A 17,749-nucleotide genomic window follows, 5' to 3' on the forward strand; every position below is an offset into this window, starting at 1 on the left:
ATATAGTATTTATAACACGTTGCTTACGCAGATCAGGAAAACGCAATTATTTACATTTACACTGTCGCTGACACGTAAACTTTGGTTCAATGTTAAATACAAGTTCTTCAGAAACTTGGGGTACACTTGGTTTGGTCCAGCGAGGTAGAAAGGGAATATTTTTAAAAAGTGGGGTGGTGTTTCTTTGTATTTTGAACTGATAATTTTCCATCTCTGTACAGAATACGGTATAAGCAAGAACAATTTTTAACGAGATATTAAATCAGTTAAATTAAGGTGGTTTATTAAATAAATACATATAGGTTCCCCCTTCTTTCTACAGTACAGTGGTTCGCTCTGCGCCGGAAGTGACGTGTCAGTTCTCTGCCGTGGACCTTTGCCGACGGATAAACACTGACTGATATTACCATAAAAGCGCTGTATGACTTTTTTTTTTTTTTTTGTTTTTTTTTTTTTTTTCGTGAAACAATATCGAGCCGAAGTTGACGAGGTGAAAACTAACGAGTCGAAGAGGAATTACATTTGAAGAAGACGTTCGGTGCCTCAGTCCGGCCCCCTCCGTTCTCTAGCAGCGGTTGCGTGTCGGCGACGAGAGCCTCGGTGAGTGAAACTAAGTGGCTGCTAATATTTTTTTCGTCGGTGTGTTTTGTCTCGTGTGCGTGTGTGAGAATTCCCGCTGTGGTAACTGTACTTTGCTCTACTCCTTTCCTCTACTCTACTCTACTACTGTCTGTACTGTCAGTGTCAGTGGTGCTCGCGCTCAGTTAATGTCACTGACTGTCATGTGTTACGCCGTCTGGATTTTTGAGGCCTTCTTGGCCTTGGTCTCCCCAGATCTGCCTCATGAACTGCTTATTAGTCACCTCATCCCTGAATCATCGTGGGCTCAGAGGGTTCGGTTCGGGAGGGTTCATCTCTTCATCTTTTCTGGGTCTCATCATCCTCCTCCTTATCTCTGCCCTTCATCCTCTGGGTTTCGTTTTCCTTCATCTCAGATGACATCTGGGTCTCATCTGAAGTTCTTCATCTCTGCCCGAAGTTCATCCTCTCCTGGGTCTCCCATCATCCTACTTCTTCATCCTCTTGCTCTCTCACCCTCCTCCTCCTCCACTCTTCATCCTGTAGGCCTCGAAGCCTTCTCCTTCCTTATTTCTGCACTGGCTCTCTGACCCACCCTTCTCCTTATTTCTCCCTCCTGCAGTATAAGGAGAGCACCATGGTGCGAGCAGCCCTGGTGACGGCCACCAGTTTGGCCCTCACTTGTGCCGTGGTCACCCACGCCTACTATCTCAAACACCAGTTCTACCCCACGGTGGTCTACCTGACCAAGAGCAGCCCCAGCATGGCGGTGAGTTTGGGGCAGTCGCTTTTGTTTGCGCTCAGCCGGTGTTCAGTTTTCACATTGGGGCATCTTCCTTCTTAACACAAGGGCATTTTATGACCCTGTTGATGTACCTGGCTCCAAAAGCTTGTACAGTTGTCAGCTGTGTGGGACAGCAGACTTAAATTTTTTTTTTTAATGTAAAAAAATGTCCTTACATGTTAGCTGAAACTTGTAATTAAACAGTTTCTTTTTGGCTTTTATAGTTCAGCTCAGCATCTAATGTGAGAAGATACTGTCACACGTCTGCTCTTTCGTGGCTCTTATTCCATTTCTTTTCCCAGGTGTTGTACATCCAGGCATTCGTGCTGGTGTTCCTCCTGGGGAAGTTCATGCGCAAGGTTTTCTTTGGACAGCTGCGAGCAGCTGAGATGGAGGTTTGCGCCCGCCTTCTCTCTTGTGCCAGTTTTAGTTGTCCACATCTTGGTTGAGGTGTTACTGACGCAGTGCGCTGTCTATTGCTGTATGAGTGTGTTGTGGCTCATGTTTTCCTCACGCCCTCCTCTGCGTCTGTTCCGATTAGTTAGCAGTCCCCTTCCTTCTCATGTTGTTCCATCCCTCCCTTTCATCAGCACCTGATTGAGCGGTCCTGGTACGCGGTTACGGAAACGTGCCTGGCCTTCACGGTGTTCCGCGATGACTTCTCTCCTCGATTTGTTGCCCTCTTCACCCTGCTGCTCTTCCTCAAGTGCTTCCATTGGTTGGCTGAGGACAGGGTGGACTTTGTGAGTGACCAGTACCAAGGGCCAGCGATAGATAGTGGGGTCGTGATTTCATATAATAGCACTGACGCTTGGTTTTCATTTCCTTCAGATGGAGAGGAGTCCCAACATCTCCTGGATCTTTCATTTCAGAGTGCTCTGTGAGTGTGCGCCTTGACTTCAGCCCTGAACGTGTTTGTTTACTTGATATGAATGAAAACAATTCAAGGTATGGGTGTTGGTTTCTCTGCCCTTCATCCAACTTTCAAATGCGAACTTTTAAATTGGTAAAATTGCAGCAGTTTCGGTTGGCCTTGAGACATTAATTTAACAAGGAGACTTTCTTCAGAGTTCTGAGAGGAAACCGGTTCATGCAAAGGGAAGTCCCTGATCTTTATTTAAATGGAATGCAAATATTGAATGAGTGCAGTGTTGTGCAGCCGCACTTAGCTCAAATGTGCAACTCACTTGATGGCCAGTGAAGCATGTTGGGTGGAAGTGAGCAGCAAGATGTGTTCAAGCCACTACCTCTCTCAAAATGTGCTGCTTTTTTTTTTTTTTTTTGTGCTTCACAGCTTTGATGGCCTTGCTAGGAGTTCTGGACTTCCTGTTTGTCAACCACGCCTGCCACAGCATCATCACCCGTGGCGCTTCAGTCCAGCTTGTCTTTGGATTTGAGGTGTCTTGCTTGTTGCTGCGTAAATGCCCTTCATGCTGTGTGTGTGTGTGTGTGTGTGTGTGTGTGTGTGTGGGGCGATGTAACATTACGGATTTGTAAAATGCGTCAGTCTGACAGAGCAATTTGATTGAGGTTTGGCACTTGGCAGTTTAATAGAGGGTTCCTGTAGTGGTACTGAAATTCTAAGGCATGGTGCTTTACCCGTTTAATACTGTGTCTTGACTGGTACTAGAGGTTTGATGAAATGTTAATAGCTATAATATTTTGTAAGCTTTGGCACCTTTTCTTCACAGCTATATTTAAAAAAAAAAAAAAAAAAAATCTGTTGTATCCAGAAACTCTTATTCAGTGCTGGTTAACTGATTGAAAATTGGACATGTTTATGGGATCATGTTACTGATTAGCAATACCCAGGAGTGCTAGACATGACCTTTATTCACTGTGGAAGTGAGTTTAACTAAGGCTGTTTCATGGTCCTGTTCTTTTTGGGTGCCCTTTTTTGTTACCGGTTGGTTGAGTATGGAGGGGGGTGTGGTGGTGCAGTGGGTTGGACCAGGTCCTACTCTCCGGTGGGTCTGGGGTTCGAGTCTTGCTGGTGGTGCCTTGCGATGGACTGGCGTCCCATCCTGGGTGTGTCCCCTCCCGGGTGTGTCCCTTCCCCTTCCATCCCTATGCCCTGTGTTACTGGGTTAGGCTCCGGTTCCCCGTGACCCTGTATGGGACAAGTGGTTCAGATGCTGTGTGTGTGTGTGTGTGTGTGTGTGTGTGTGTGTGTGTGTGGTTGAGTATGTAAATACAGGTCAGTTGCATGTTACTGCAGACAGAGTTTCAGGAGACATAAGTGACAAACCTCATTTCGGTGATTCAGTGACACTGCTGGACAAAAGAGGATGAGCTGAGGTGTTGGTGAGTTCGTGGGAAAACAGGACTTTTTAAATGTATTTGAAACGTGAACATGAGGTGCCAGTAAATACAGTGCATCTCACCCTATAGATTTGTGTATCATTCAGACATCTTGGTCATTGTTGTAAAAACATGTTGCTTACTCAATAAATTGAATCCACTAACCCTTTTGTGGCCATGTTTGCCACTCTCTGCCAGTATGCAATCCTGTTGACGATGGTCCTCACCACCTTCATCAAGTACACACTCCACACTATTGACCTGCAGAGCGAGAATCCTTGGGACAACAAGGCGGTCTATATGCTCTACACAGAGCTCTTCACAGGTATCTGGTGCCTTTCGCAGCCAGTGCACTGGAGAAAAGCTCCTAGTAGAAGGAGTGTCTGAACCTGTCTGCTTCCAGGGTTCATCAAAGTACTGCTCTACATGGCCTTCATGACCATCATGATCAAGGTGCACACCTTCCCCCTCTTTGCCATCCGCCCCATGTACCTGGCTATGAGGTGAGTGAACGTAGGCTGGCCACACCCACAGGGAGGAGCACGCTTGCACACATGTAAGCTTATGAATGCGATCGTGTGGGTGAGAGGCTGGCATCTCAAGCACAGTCTCCTCCTTCCAGGCAGTTCAAGAAAGCCGTGACGGATGCAATCATGTCTCGACGGGCCATTCGCAACATGAACACACTGTGAGTACATCTTCCTGGTGTTAGTGCTGCGACTGAGCTCAAAGCTGTGATGAATAGTTGTGGGTGGAGCCTTCACTGCAATACCCCTCCTCCATCTTCCCCCAGGTACCCAGATGCCACGCCTGAAGACCTGCAGGCCACCGACAATGTGTGCATCATCTGCAGGGAGGAGATGGTGACGGGTGCCAAGAAGCTGCCCTGCAACCACATTTTCCACTCCAGGTGTGACATCATTGCAGCGTCTGCAAGTCGTCGTCATAGTGTTTTGAAATTACCTTATTGCAAGCTGCACAGTTACATTACCATGGTTATTCAGGAGATGCCTGTGTTCAAAGTGACTTGCAGCACTGGGTTTACGAAATGCTTTGTGAGCCAAAGGTCCAGAATGCAGCCTAGTCAGTCTTCATGTGTCGGCCTCAGCTGGTCAGTCGTGTAACCAGGACACACACATGCACTGCCTGTGTTCAATGCTGGTTTAGGATGCTGATAGAGGTAGGAAAAGGTGATGAGCTAATGAGAAGCACCTGTGAGGAACCCACGTTGAGCATAACATTTCGCTGGGTCTCATTCTGCCCATTGTTGTCCCTGGGTACGAGCGTCCTTATCTTCACTCCTCTTCATCATCCCCCTCAGCTGCCTTCGCTCCTGGTTCCAGAGGCAGCAGACATGTCCCACCTGTCGCATGGATGTGCTGCGTGCCTCTCTGCCTAATCAGACACAAGTCCAGCCCCCTGCACAGCCTGTAGCTCCACCTCCTGCTGCCAATCCGCCCGTCCCGCCACCAGGTAATGGTGAGTGTATTTGCCTTCCGACTCCAGTTAGCGTCTTTGTAGAAGGAACACACACTGATGGTGTGGATACTGAGCGGCACTGTGCTCTCCTCTCCAGTGCCTCCTGGAATGATGCCCCCCTTCGCACCCGGACTCTTCCCTTTCTGGGGACCCTTCCCTGCTGCGGCGCCCCCTGTGGCAGCCCCTGGTCCTCAAGCCCCTACGGATTCACCCCAGACGGGGACTGAGGGAGCCCAGTCACAGGCTGCTGGTGAGTGAGTCCACACCACCTCAGCGACATGGGGGTCTGCTTGCACTCCCCACTGCGCCCTGCTGGGAGCACTCACCCAAAGATGCAGTACAAGGGATGAGTGATTTATTCCACCCTTTCAGGATATTTCAGGATGTTCCCTCTTCCTGGCTCCTGTTGGCCCCCTGGGGTTTAGCTCTATCCTACCACCATCTTTACGGCAGTGTTGCACTAGGTGTGGACTGATGATCTACTGCTGACAAAGCTCGACTCAACTCGGATGTGTGCACTTTGCTCCAATCTTCCTCATTCCATCTGTTTTCAGGCCCCAGTCGCCCTGCCCAGCAGGGTCCTGACGCAGCTCCTCTACCCACCGGGGCTGCCATCCCAGGATTCCCCTTTTCCTTCCCACCTCCGCTGCCTACTGCTCCTTGGCTGGCCATGCCTCCGCCTCCCCCTTTTGGTAAGGCAGTCAATCGGAGCTCCATTGTCATAACTTTTATTCGACTGTCTTTGGCTGAATTTCTCTTTCATTTCTCTGTTTGTGCTTTTAATTTAGTATATGAATGGTAACTGTACATTTCTTCATAGATAGATATATTATATGACAAAGTAGCATGTACTGAACAAATTGCCCCCCTGCAGTGTCCTCCATGCCACCACCCCCAGCCTCCTTGTCCAGCCTCTCGGAGGCGGAGCTCAGAGAGCTGGAGCAGGAAGGTCGCCGAGGCCTGGAGGCTAGACTGCAGTGTCTACAGAACATCCACACGCTGCTGGATGCTGCCATGCTCAACATTCACCACTACCTGTCCACAGTGGCCACACTCAGGTTGGGGACGACACCTGGCTGAGTCCTCCCAGCTCGATGCACTCTTGTTGCACACTTATTGCTTGCACTTTTCTTTACCCTACTTTGTGACCGTGATCCCTTTTTTTGGCAGCCCTCCGCGTTCCGAAAGCTCTGGCAACGAGGCGGCAGCGCCAGGAGGGGCGGAAACAGCTGCAGTGAACAGCAGCACAGCAGATGATGCTCAGATGCACAGGGAGCAGACAGGTGAGTGTCCATTGCATAGTAGAGGAACATGTGTGTGACATTTGGCACAGTAGAGGTCAGCACCTTTGCTCCCTGCTCTGCCCCTTGCAGGTGAATCTGTGCAGGGTGCAGCAGGCATCACGACCCCTGACTCCACCACCGAGGAAGAGGCCAAGGAGGACAGCGAACCCAACGCTGCCGAGCTGCGGAAACGACGCCTCCGTAAGCTGGAGACAGCGGCGCAGCCTGAGCAGTGACAGACCAACGCCCTAAATGACCTTTTGGATAACCGTGTGGACAGCCCTCCCCCACTCAATTACAGAAAGTGTCACAGATGCACCCAACAGGCCCCCCGGGCTCGTTGGTAATGGATATACACCTTCCAGGTGTTGACATGTGTACAGAGAACACACCAGTGCTGCGCAATGTGGACAAATGCAAACGTCCATAATGAGGCGCTGCTTTTCATTGCAACACGTTCAGTGGTTACATTAACACCTCCCATCACCTCCTTCTCCTTCGGGTAGTTGCTGAAGAGCCGTGTGCTGGTGGTCTGAGCCTCAGTTCCATACTCAAGCTTGTCTGTTCATGATAACCTTTTGGAATATGCCAGCGTCGCAGGAAGTGCGAGACACGTCCCTGGCCGATTTGTCCTGCTCTGCCTGTCAAGGTGCCTCGATGGGCCTGTTATGGGTTTTCTGGTCTCCCCCCCCCAAACTGCTTCCTTACCTCTAAGTGTAGAAAGGTGTGTGGGGTTTTTTTTTCCCTCCCCCCTCTCTTTGCCTGTAGCCCAGAATCACATTGGAAAGTAGAGGGTGCTTCTGCCCCCCCCTGCCAGATTAAGGACTATAATTGGTCTTGTCTCTTGCTTCTTTTTTTTTTTTCCCCCTCTTATAGTGCAGGATGGAGCTTGGAAGACGATTTTGCTAATTTAATGTGTACATACTGTATAAAGTTTTAATAGAAGGATCTGTACATATTCCAGAATAAACAGTTCTAAGGAAGTTTTAGTTACTTCTTCAGTCAGTGGGGAACTTGGGTCTCTCTCATTGTCCCAGTGATGAGTGGTGCTGAGGACTGAAGGGGAACAGGCTTCACACTGTAAGGTCACCACCATCCACTTAAAAACAAGATCAAATTTATTGGTCAAAATACAGGTTGTTTAAATAGGCATTTAAGTAAAAAAATTAAAGCACCTGTTAAATTACTATTACTTTAAAAAATAACTCCCTGCTATGTACAAATGAAGGAAAAACTTGGTCTGAAACCCCCACTTGGGACAATATTCCCTTTACAAGTGGTAAATAGACTCAAGGTTATACATCAAAAATTATTGCTACAGTCCTGGCATTTCCAAACTGCAAAGAGCCCCTAGAACCACACGGGAGTATTTCAATAATGAAAAAGAGCTACAGTACTGAAAACTCCACCACAGCTGGAAAAGCTCATCTCATTAATTAGAACCAAAACCCTGGGGAAACGCTGGTTAACTTAGTTAAAACTGTTCATTGTGCCTCTAAAAACACTCAAGTCCACTACAACCACAGAACATTTGAGGGACTATTAAAAGATCCCCAATTAATAGTTCACACCACAGTGTGTTTTCCCTGTTCATCCTGACTGACTGCAGTTCTCCTGGAGTGTACCAGAGATACAGGCCACCCGCCCGACTTGTGCCAGAGAGTCGATGAGGTACGCGCCACCCCTGGGACCAGCCTGCTTCACAGGGCTCCGCCCCAGACCCTGGCAGTCAATCAGCTCTGTGGGGTGAAGTAAAGGGTGTGGTGCTCATTGGTCTGGTTTGTATTCCTGGCAAAGAGGAGCGGTGTGGTCTCACTGGGCTTGAACCAGCTGGGGGGGGATGGGGGACAGTCTGTTAAGGCACATTCAAAACAAAGAGGTCAAGTGCTACAACACGTGTGGAATTGACTAGCAGAGCAGCAAGAGAGAGGAAGAGGAGGAGAAAGAAGCCTTCTACCTGCTGTGAGGATATGCGCTGTAGGACCAGGAAACGCCCGGGTCGCTGTCCATCCCCCGTGGATCGTCGAAGAAGTAGGAGCGGGAACCGCGAGAGCCGTGAGACCCGCGAATGCCGGGAACCACTGGACAGGCCTGCGTTGGGCGCGAGAGAGACGGGAGGCACTCAGGGTGAGCGGAGGAGAGCGAGCAGGCGGAGGGGTCGGGAAATGAAGAAACACTGACCGGCTCCTGAGCAGGCTGTCGGACCCTGAAGATGAGGATGAGCAAGCTGGTTGGAAGCAGCTCCCAAATGAAGAGGATAGCCCCAAAGGCCAGATAGCCGGCGTCTCCCAGCTCGTCTTGCAGGTCCGCCTGGCAGTACGACAGGAAGTGACCAGAATTCATTTGCGGCGCTTCGATTGAGCGCACTACGTTACTCCTGTTGCCTCGCTGTCAACGCTTACCTGGTCAGAGATGTTGTACCAGTCGTAATCGAAAGCCTCTACGCGGTGGTCTCTGGACAGTATGAGCACAGCCAGGTTGTAGCACGCCCTGCTGGAGAAGAGCAGTATAACCCCGGTGCCGAGCGCCGCCGTTTGACACACCGTGGTCCCCTGGACAGAACACACAAGAACGAGCACCTTAACGTGACAGAGCGAGAGACTGGCCCGTTCCCACACCAGCCTTCAGCTGGGTCCGAGATACCAACAGTAGAACTTGCTGCTCATGGCCATGTTTATATCGCCATCTCCTGAGCTCCTCCACTAGCTCCACAAACCGTGCCGTGTGGCACCGTACCTTGCTGTGGAGGTACGGGCCAGCGGAGGGTGCCAGGCGCGTCAGCTGCAGGAGGGAGACGGCCAGGGCCACAGCCTCCAGGATGAAGAGCAAGTCGTTGACCAGCACACGGATCAGAACCAGCCTCCAGGCGAGGTCCGCCCCTCCGTCGCCCCGGTCCCCCAAGGTGGCGCACACCACGTTGACGCAGAGGAAGAGGACGCTCATGGCGGCGTATACACAGCGGGCCACACACCTGGGGGACACAGAAAGGCATGGAGCTGGAGACAGGAATGTGAGAGGATGTGAGGGTATGAGGCCACAGGTCCAGAAGCAAAAAGCGGGGAATAAAGGCAAGAGAAGATGACAGGCAGACGGACGCAGACTCCATGAAACACATGGCAGTGAACACCGAGGAAAGCGCCTTGCTGTGTTTCAACTCCAGGGGGACAGAAGTGGACAGACGCTGCTGTTGGAAGAGAACGTAATGCACTCTGCGTATTTTTCTCTGAGATGTGTGTTGCTTTGGAGAGAAGCATCGGCTACATTAATAAGATAATACATTAATAAATGTAAATGCAAATGAAATGTGGAGTCCATTTGGAGCTGTTCCCACTGCCATGTGCACCATATACACACACACATACAGGCTCTGGGTGCAGATACCAAATGAGCATTTGTGTGTAATATTGAATTTGCAAGTAAGTTCTCACAGTCCTCGGCCCGGCGTCGAATGGAACTTCTCCTTCACCTTGAGCAACACCTACGAGAGACAAAAAGAGAGCAGCGATCACATTTACCTCCGTTCACACTCAGTCAACTGTAAAGGCCATCATCTCATCATCACTGCATTTTCCAGTAAATATCCTAAGGAAAGGATGATGGTAAATACGACGTCTGTTGTGGACGAAAAGAGCGCAGCTGCTGCTGTGTAGAACTGAAGTCAGAACCTTTATAGGGGAGCAATGAAAAAACCCAGTCCTGGACAGGTAACTCACTGCACCATGACAAGTGTATGAAAATCGGGCTCCTCTGACTCACATTAATTAAATATAATTAACCTTTGGGTCCTTATAGTGAGATTTTTGCCTCTTGCTTTAATTGATTTTTACGCAGACATTAACCAACAGCTTGAAGTGCCGAACATACTAACCGAGTGCCGCACACACTCATTTTGTAACTGCAATGTCTTTACTGCAGTGTTTTAATGATTAGTAGGTTTCTGGGAGTGTGAATTCCACTGCCGCACATTCCCCCCGCCCCTGCCCCCGCCCAGCAAACGGGGGCCTGTGAAGTTTCTGTCAATCGGTCCTGGGAGACACTAACTAAGCTACGCTTCCAACAACTGCGTCCCTGCTCAGATCCAAGCAAAGCACTCAGCACATTTGTACATGCATAACACGGTACAAATCACTGCACTTGACAGAGTGGTACTGAGCCCCTGAGCCATGTGATGAGTGAGCACACAGAGACACTGGGGGCAGGAAGGGAGACCGTTTCAATTGCAGCATGTGACCCCTGACCTGGGTAAAGTACAGGTTGATGAGGCTCAGCGTGAAGAACTGCAGGCACACGGGGCAGCAGTAGAGTAGCCAGTACACCGCCTTGGACAGGTGGTTGGCCCCCACGGTGTCACGGAAGTAGAAGGAGAAGAGGGTGGTGCGCAGTGCCGCCCAGAACAGGCACAGGAAGAGGAAGACGCTCTGGTAACTCCAGCGCTTGTGCCGGTAGAGCAGCAGGAGCCAGAGCTGCATGTAGACAAGCAGGAAGAGGCAGCCGTACAGGCACGTGTAGATGACGGTGACCCCCAGCTGCACGGATGGGGCCACGGCGGGCCGCAGCGGCGAGGGCGACGGTGCCGTCGAGTTGGGCGACGTGCCACCGGGAGCGGGGACCTCCATCGAGACAGTCCGCCGAGTCCGGCGTCTCGCAGGTACCGGCTTCGCCCGAGGCCCGCGAGACCACGAGAAGCGCGAGCGCAAACGTGGGACCGGGAGTCCTTCTCACAGCAAGACCGCCGTCTCCCCGGGGGTCTGGACCTCGCACATTCAATCGGGCAACTCTGCACGAGAGGAGACAGGAGAAACACGGCGCGCAGCGTGAGATGTTCTTCGAATTAACGTTCGTCCACTCGTCCGTGCTGCATCGCGGTGCCCCAGAACCTATACGGGAAGCACGGTGTGTGAGGCACGTGAGTACATCCTGGGGGGGATGGTGTGTGGGATGACACACACACACAATGAGCATCTGAGTGACCAGTTGACTCAAAACACAGATTAACACATATGACTGTACAAATTTCGGATGTCTGTTAAAGAAATGTATGAACAAAAAGAGGAAGAGGACCATGCTGCTCCTCCCCTCACTCACACACACACACACACACACACACACACACACACAGAGGTCTCAGCACCTGCTGGTCCTTCCACTGGTGTAAAACGCGCCACTTTGTTTTTTCTTCGCTCCTGTGACTCCGACACCTGCTGCTGCTGCTGCTCGAGAGGAGAGATGACGATGTGTAAATAATAATATCCGATCCACTTTCTATCCACTAATATATAATAATATTATTAATATTACACATGATATATATGTAAAAAACAAGAAGTGTCGTGCAGTCGGTCCTCAGACTCAAAAGTCGCTTCGGAAAAAATGTACATTTCGAAAACAGAAGAAAGAACTTAGGTCTCCAGGAGGGAAGCGACACACTTGACTTGCTCACACTCATAGCTACAGCTCAACGAGAAATGCGAGTTTAATCATGTGTTGTTTTCCACTCATTCAGATCGAGACGAAACGACGAGTAAAACAAAACAAAACAAAACAAAACAAAACAAAACAAAAAGCAAGTTGCGCTGGCGGGCGGCGAGGAAGCGCGAACAACAATCACACCGGCGGGACCGATCGATCGGCTTTCCGATATTACAAGACACACAAGATGGTGGTTTTAAATTAAATCTGAGGGAAAAAGGCCACTTTTGAGGCCGCTCTTACCCGAAGGAACGTCCTTCTTCTTCTCGACACGACGCTTCCGAAACCTTCGCTTCGCTTCGCTTCAGCTTCAGCTCCGCGCTGCTCCGCTCCGCTCTGCTCTCCGCTCCGTTGCGTTTCAATCTCGCTCCGGCGCCGCACTTTGCGCCGCTCGCGCAGCCGCCTCCACCGACAGCCAATCGGCTCTCGGTACGCAATCTGCGCAGTCGGCCTTCGTGAATCCCGACCTATCCGGGCCGCTTGACAGCTCGCGCTGCGGCGCGCACGCGCACACCACATACACGTTTTCTGATAAACAAAGTCCGTGTGCGTGTGCGTGTGCGTGTGCGTATACGGGGCACGACTGGACACGCGCCTCTTCTTCTTAAATTGAGACCTATAATGTTAACAACAGTTACAGAAAAAGCGAGGCAGGACAAAGTGTGACCATGGAAGAGATACAGAGGGAATGTACAGTGTAACACTAGGAGATTGTGGCCGTATCACGAGAACAGACATTTGAATGTGCCACGTGTGAAGAATACACGCTGATTGCATCAGGGAAAAAGGGGAAGGATCACAGAGGACAGAGGGACGCTTCTCCAGGCGCTGATCTGATCGGCAGCAGACAGCGGGTCCAATGGAGGGGTCAATAACGTCGAGGAAGGTCGGCCACCGTGCGAGCGGCGCTCTGTGCCCAACCTCCAGCAAATGATCTCTTAGATCAGCATGAAAGAGCCATCTGAGACATGTGGATTCCTGTCCGCCCCCCCCCCCCCGACACGTTCAGAACAGATGATCTGACGCATAACGTGAGCCAGTATTGAAGAAACGGTGACATGATGAAAAAACGCACACTAGCAAAACATTTGTGGGAGAATAACCTTTAACGGAACGTCGAAGACGTGCAGAATGTGGGTTAAAAATTAGACCCTCGCATCTATGTGTGGGAACAGTAATCTGGGGAGTCGTGTCTGTAGAGGATGAGCGGCACAGGCCTTTGGGAGCAGCTTATCGGCGATGGCATTTCAGAGTAAAGTTCAGCATGGATTTCTTCCAGAACACCAATACGCCGTTAACGTTTACGTCCAAACACACGCGTCGAGGAACACGGTCGTTCGTCGACTTCATTCAGAAAGGGGACTTGCACACCCCTCCGGAGAAGACCGAGGGCCTCGCTCATTCCGTGTGTCCCAGACCGTGTCCGTTCATCGCCCGGCACAGAAACCCTCTCGGCGCCCCGAAGTTCTGCCGGAGCGCAGAAGCTTCGCGCATATTTGTGTTTACAAACAAAGCTCAGGAGGAAGGGTTGTCTCGTGGAAGAGATAAAAATGAAAAACGAGGATGCGTGCAGCTTCATTTGTGCTCTTTTGCACACAGTCGTGTCCCGCAGTGACAGCGTACGAAGACAACACACACACACACACACACACACACACGCACAGACTATACAGGCTCCGAATTCTCGTACTGCTGTTAAACACAGACACTTCTGTTTGTTAGCAGCGAACGACAACAAACGCCCAGTTCGGCAAATATCGTTGAATTTTAATGCGATATAAGGTTATTCGATGTGCCTGGCAGGCCGGCCCTCGTGGACTCGGTCGATATGCTGAGCAGAGCAGTGCTTTTAATATTGGCTCAATTAATGTGACATATTATAGACATCATATTACAACATATTATTCAGCAAGAAGCAGGGTCAGAGCAAATTGCATTTACTCTCCGTAAAACTCTCCTTTTGTTCCGTCCAAGTTGTGACACATCTGTTTCGTTTACCCTGTAACAATGAAATATATTTATGCTGTATATGTCATAAAAGAGAGCAGCGTGTCTGGGAATTGAAGCCCAAGGATGTGAATCCAGTGTGAAAAAACAACAAGGGAGAGTTTTGCTGTAAAAATTGTTTAAAATCCTTTTCTAACAGACATGGTCATTATGTGAGTTGGTAGGGGGCGGAGCTACAGCCTGGGGACAGGACATTCTCGATGGACACCTCCCAGTGTCTAGACCTGGTAGTCCAGGGTAGGGAGGACGAGCTGCTCATGACTGCAAAACAGTCCGGAAAAGACATGAGGGTAGTAGGTGTGAGGACAGAGAGAGGGACAGGGAGTGCAGGGGTGCTCTCTCTCTCTCTCTCTCTCTCTCTCTCTCTCTCTCTCTCTCTCTCTCTCTCTCTCTCTCGCTCACTCTCTATCTCCTTCTAGCTCTCACTCTCTCTCTGTCTCTCTTGCTCTCTCTCTGGTTTTTGACCCAGTAAGGGGGTCTCATCCCTCAGTCTACTGTGCGCACACACACACACACACACACACACACACACACACACACACACACACACACTGTCTGAAACCACTCATTCCAAGCGGGGTCGCAGCAAACCGGAGCCTAACCTGGCAACACAGGGCACAAGACTGGAGGAAGACGGAACACAAATAAAATGTTTTCTGTTTCCTCTTGTGACCACCTTGGTTAGACAATCAGTTGTAGTTACTTTACATTTTATATGGATTCGTGTTTTAAACACTGGAGAATTATCTTTGTTTGCAATTCATTCATTTATCTGACACTTTTTTCCTAAGCAACTTACTATGCTTGGTATTACACTAAGATACAGACCTACTATGATTTACCCATGTATACAGCAGGGTTGTTTTTACTGTCTTTCAATTCAGGGTAAGTACCTGGATCCAAGGGTACTGTAATAGGAGTTGGATTTGAACCCAGGAAATTCAGCTCTAAGAGATGGTGCAAAGCAGCACACCCAGCTTCTTCAGGCTCAGCTTTTAGAAGGAATTTGTAGGGAACAGGCCTGGAGACGGGCGGCATGACCGGTGAGTGAGTCCTCGACCAAACCGATTCGCAAACCTGAGAACCGATTCATGTTTCCCAAGTACAGTAGTCACAAATACAGCACTTTGAGCAAAACGCTGCTGAAGAGTTACCAGCAGAACCGGCTGACGAAAAGTATCTTCCATTAAAATGAAGACATAAATAAGAGTAGATGAAGAATAACTGATATCAAAGGGAAACTAACATACAGCAGGATAATCCAACTCCACCTCTCCAAAACAGAGATTCTTCACCTCCCAGCTGGTCTGTCCTCCTGTCACCATCTATCGATCAAACTGGACAACTCGCTCATTTTCCGACCTCCTCGATTAAAAGTCTGGGAGTGACGACTGACTCAAGTCTGTCTTTCTCTCAGCACATCGAGGCCACAACCCAGACCTGCAGATACATCCTGCATAATACCTGCAGGATCCGTCCCTACCTCACAGCTGACGCTGCCCAACTACTTGTCCAGGCCATGGTGACATCCCATCTGGATACTACAACTCTCTCCTGTGTGGCCTTCCTGCTACTGCCATCAAACCTCTGCAGCTGATACAGAATACCGTGGTAAAAGTTGTGTTTGACTTGCCAAAGTGTTCCCATGTATCTCTCTACTCATTTCTCTGCACTGGTTTCCTATAGCTGCCTGGATCGAATTCAAGACCCTGGTTATTGTCTACAAATGTATCAGTAGAACTGATCCCAGATATTTACAAGACTTGATCAACCACTACACCCCAGCTAGACCCCTTCGCTCGTCTACTTCTGCTCGCTTGGTGGTCCCACACACAAAAGGTAAATCACGAAGGTTCTCGGTTCTGCCTCCGACAGTGGAATGACCTTCCCCTCTCACTCAGAACTGCGGAAACTCTCTCTGCATTCAAGAAGGGTCTGAAAACTCATCTTTTCCGGACCCATTTTGCCCAAGATCTCACCGGTTCACGTTACGGTGCATGACCATTTACACTGTACTTCATGAGCATCACCAGATAAAGCTTTTATCAACCACCACTCCGGCATTGTATTTGCTTGCTTGTGTATCTTAATATTAGTTTAGAAAAAATAGTGGGAGGGTATTTGGATTTGTCTATCCTGTGTTTTACGCACCTACTTGTACAATGAACCTCAGTGCAGCAAGTGGTAGGTAACAAACTAGGTATACTTGAGTTACACGTCTGCAGCTATGTCTCTTTCTCTTAATGTAATGTATAAATTGTACTTTTGCTGAGATGTATGTCGCTTTGGACAAAAGCATCTGCTAAATGAATAAATGTAAATGTATTACTACTACTACTACTAATAATAATAATAATAATACACACACACACACACACACACACACACATTTTCTAAACCGCTTGTCCCATACGGGGTCGCGGGGAACCGGAGCCTACCCGGCAACACAGGGCGTAAGGCCAGAGGGGGAGGGGACACACCCAGGACGGGACGCCAGTCCGTCGCAAGGCACCCCAAGCGGGACTCGAACCCCAGACCCACCGGAGAGCAGGACTGTGGTCCAACCCACTGCGCCACCGCGCCCCCACATAATAATAATAATATAGTATATTGTAACGATCCATGTTACTGTTTTAGTGGGAAATGTGTTTAATGTAATTGGTTAGGGTTTGGTGACGTACGGGGAACATAAGGGGTTGACTGGAGAAAGAGGAGAGAGTCTGGGAGCACTAAGCAGGCTGGGAAGGCTGGCTGGACGCGCAGGTCCTGGAGGGAACGGGGTCCTCGGACCGAGAACATTATTTCCCTGTGTGCCGGTGTTCGAATAAATCGTTTGAGATGAACAGTGACTCTGCGTCCTTCTCGCCCCATCCAAACCCACAGCGCTCTGCTCCACAATATATTATTATTATTATTAATGAAGGGGCTCATTGTTGTTCTTTCAGAGGGTCTTCTGGACTAGCAGAGTCCTTCTGTGTAGAAGTGATGGATGTGGAACAGTGGATGTCAAGTCTTCCACCCTGTGATACATAATCATACTTTATTTACTGGTAAACTTTTATGCTGCTGTATCTTGGTGCAAATTCTCTTGGGATTAATGCACACACATTTTCAGAACCGCTTGTCCCATTCGGGGTCACGGGGAGCCAGAGCCTAACCAGGCAACACAGGGCATAAGGCCGGAGGGGGAGGGGACACACCCAGGACAGGACGCCAGTCTGTTGCAAGGCACCCCAAGCGGGACTCGAACCCCAGACCCACCAGAGAGCAGGACCTGGGCCAACCCACTGCGCCACTGCGCCACCGCACCCCCCTTGGGATTAATAAAGTTGTCATTTTATGACTTTATCCTCAAAGACGACTTAAATATAAGATAATACACTTCATAATGATTTAATCATCTATAGGGCCGGACAGTTATAACTTTATCTAAGAAGGTAAAAACCGCGCCCAAGGGCAACAGAGCAGGAATGAGATTCGAGCTCAGCACCTTCACACTAGAAGACCTTCTTCTTACCAGTTCGCCACCTGCTGGCGGGTTGTCCATTAACCCCCGCCTGCTGCGTGACGTAGCCACGTTCCTCTAACCCCGCCCACTCAGCATCGGTCCGCCAATCGTCAGCGTGAGCTGCAAACGGCGGGTTCGCTCTTGGTTTTTGAACGTGTTCTCTGGTAAAAGCCGTATCTGTGCTGCAATACAATAAAAATAAAGTACAAAATAAAAATAAAAATACAAATAAAATACACGATACGCTTCTACGAGCCGCTGAGGTTACCCGTCGATCTCCAAATTTTCTTTTAATTTCACTCTGTAGAGTTTTTGTTGTCCTCTTCTTTCTGTCTTCCA

General features: G+C 49.5%; 2 protein-coding genes across 3 annotated transcripts; one reads left to right on the forward strand and one right to left on the reverse strand.

Moving 5' to 3' along the window:
* Window positions 1-410: 410 nt before the first annotated feature.
* On the forward strand, window positions 411-7,301 carry syvn1 (synovial apoptosis inhibitor 1, synoviolin). Of its 2 annotated transcripts, none has more exons than XM_018733572.2 (16): window positions 411-600; window positions 1,202-1,348; window positions 1,666-1,758; window positions 1,954-2,106; window positions 2,195-2,243; window positions 2,658-2,761; window positions 3,863-3,989; window positions 4,068-4,167; window positions 4,287-4,352; window positions 4,458-4,574; window positions 4,986-5,143; window positions 5,241-5,393; window positions 5,698-5,835; window positions 6,018-6,201; window positions 6,314-6,426; window positions 6,517-7,301. In XM_018733572.2, the coding sequence occupies exons 2-16, from the start codon at window positions 1,217-1,219 to the stop codon at window positions 6,660-6,662; spliced, it is 1,833 nt and encodes a 610-aa protein (XP_018589088.1). In that variant the 5' UTR covers window positions 411-600; window positions 1,202-1,216; the 3' UTR covers window positions 6,663-7,301. The 2 variants fall into 2 exon arrangements, with proteins under 2 accessions (XP_018589088.1, XP_018589089.1); XM_018733573.2 differs by having other exon boundaries at window positions 4,986-5,137.
* Window positions 7,098-12,236, reverse strand: gpr137 (G protein-coupled receptor 137). Its single transcript, XM_018733318.2, has 9 exons — window positions 12,139-12,236; window positions 11,558-11,636; window positions 10,665-11,203; window positions 9,855-9,904; window positions 9,163-9,397; window positions 8,829-8,978; window positions 8,608-8,736; window positions 8,384-8,517; window positions 7,098-8,256 (listed from the first exon to the last, which is right to left on the reverse strand). The coding sequence occupies exons 3-9, from the start codon at window positions 11,040-11,042 to the stop codon at window positions 8,160-8,162; spliced, it is 1,173 nt and encodes a 390-aa protein (XP_018588834.2). The 5' UTR covers window positions 11,043-11,203; window positions 11,558-11,636; window positions 12,139-12,236; the 3' UTR covers window positions 7,098-8,159.
* Between the last annotated feature and the right edge of the window lie 5,513 nt (window positions 12,237-17,749).

The sequence above is a fragment of the Scleropages formosus genome, chromosome 13 (assembly GCF_900964775.1).
Source record: "Scleropages formosus chromosome 13, fSclFor1.1, whole genome shotgun sequence".
Classification (NCBI taxonomy): Eukaryota; Metazoa; Chordata; class Actinopteri; order Osteoglossiformes; family Osteoglossidae; genus Scleropages; species Scleropages formosus.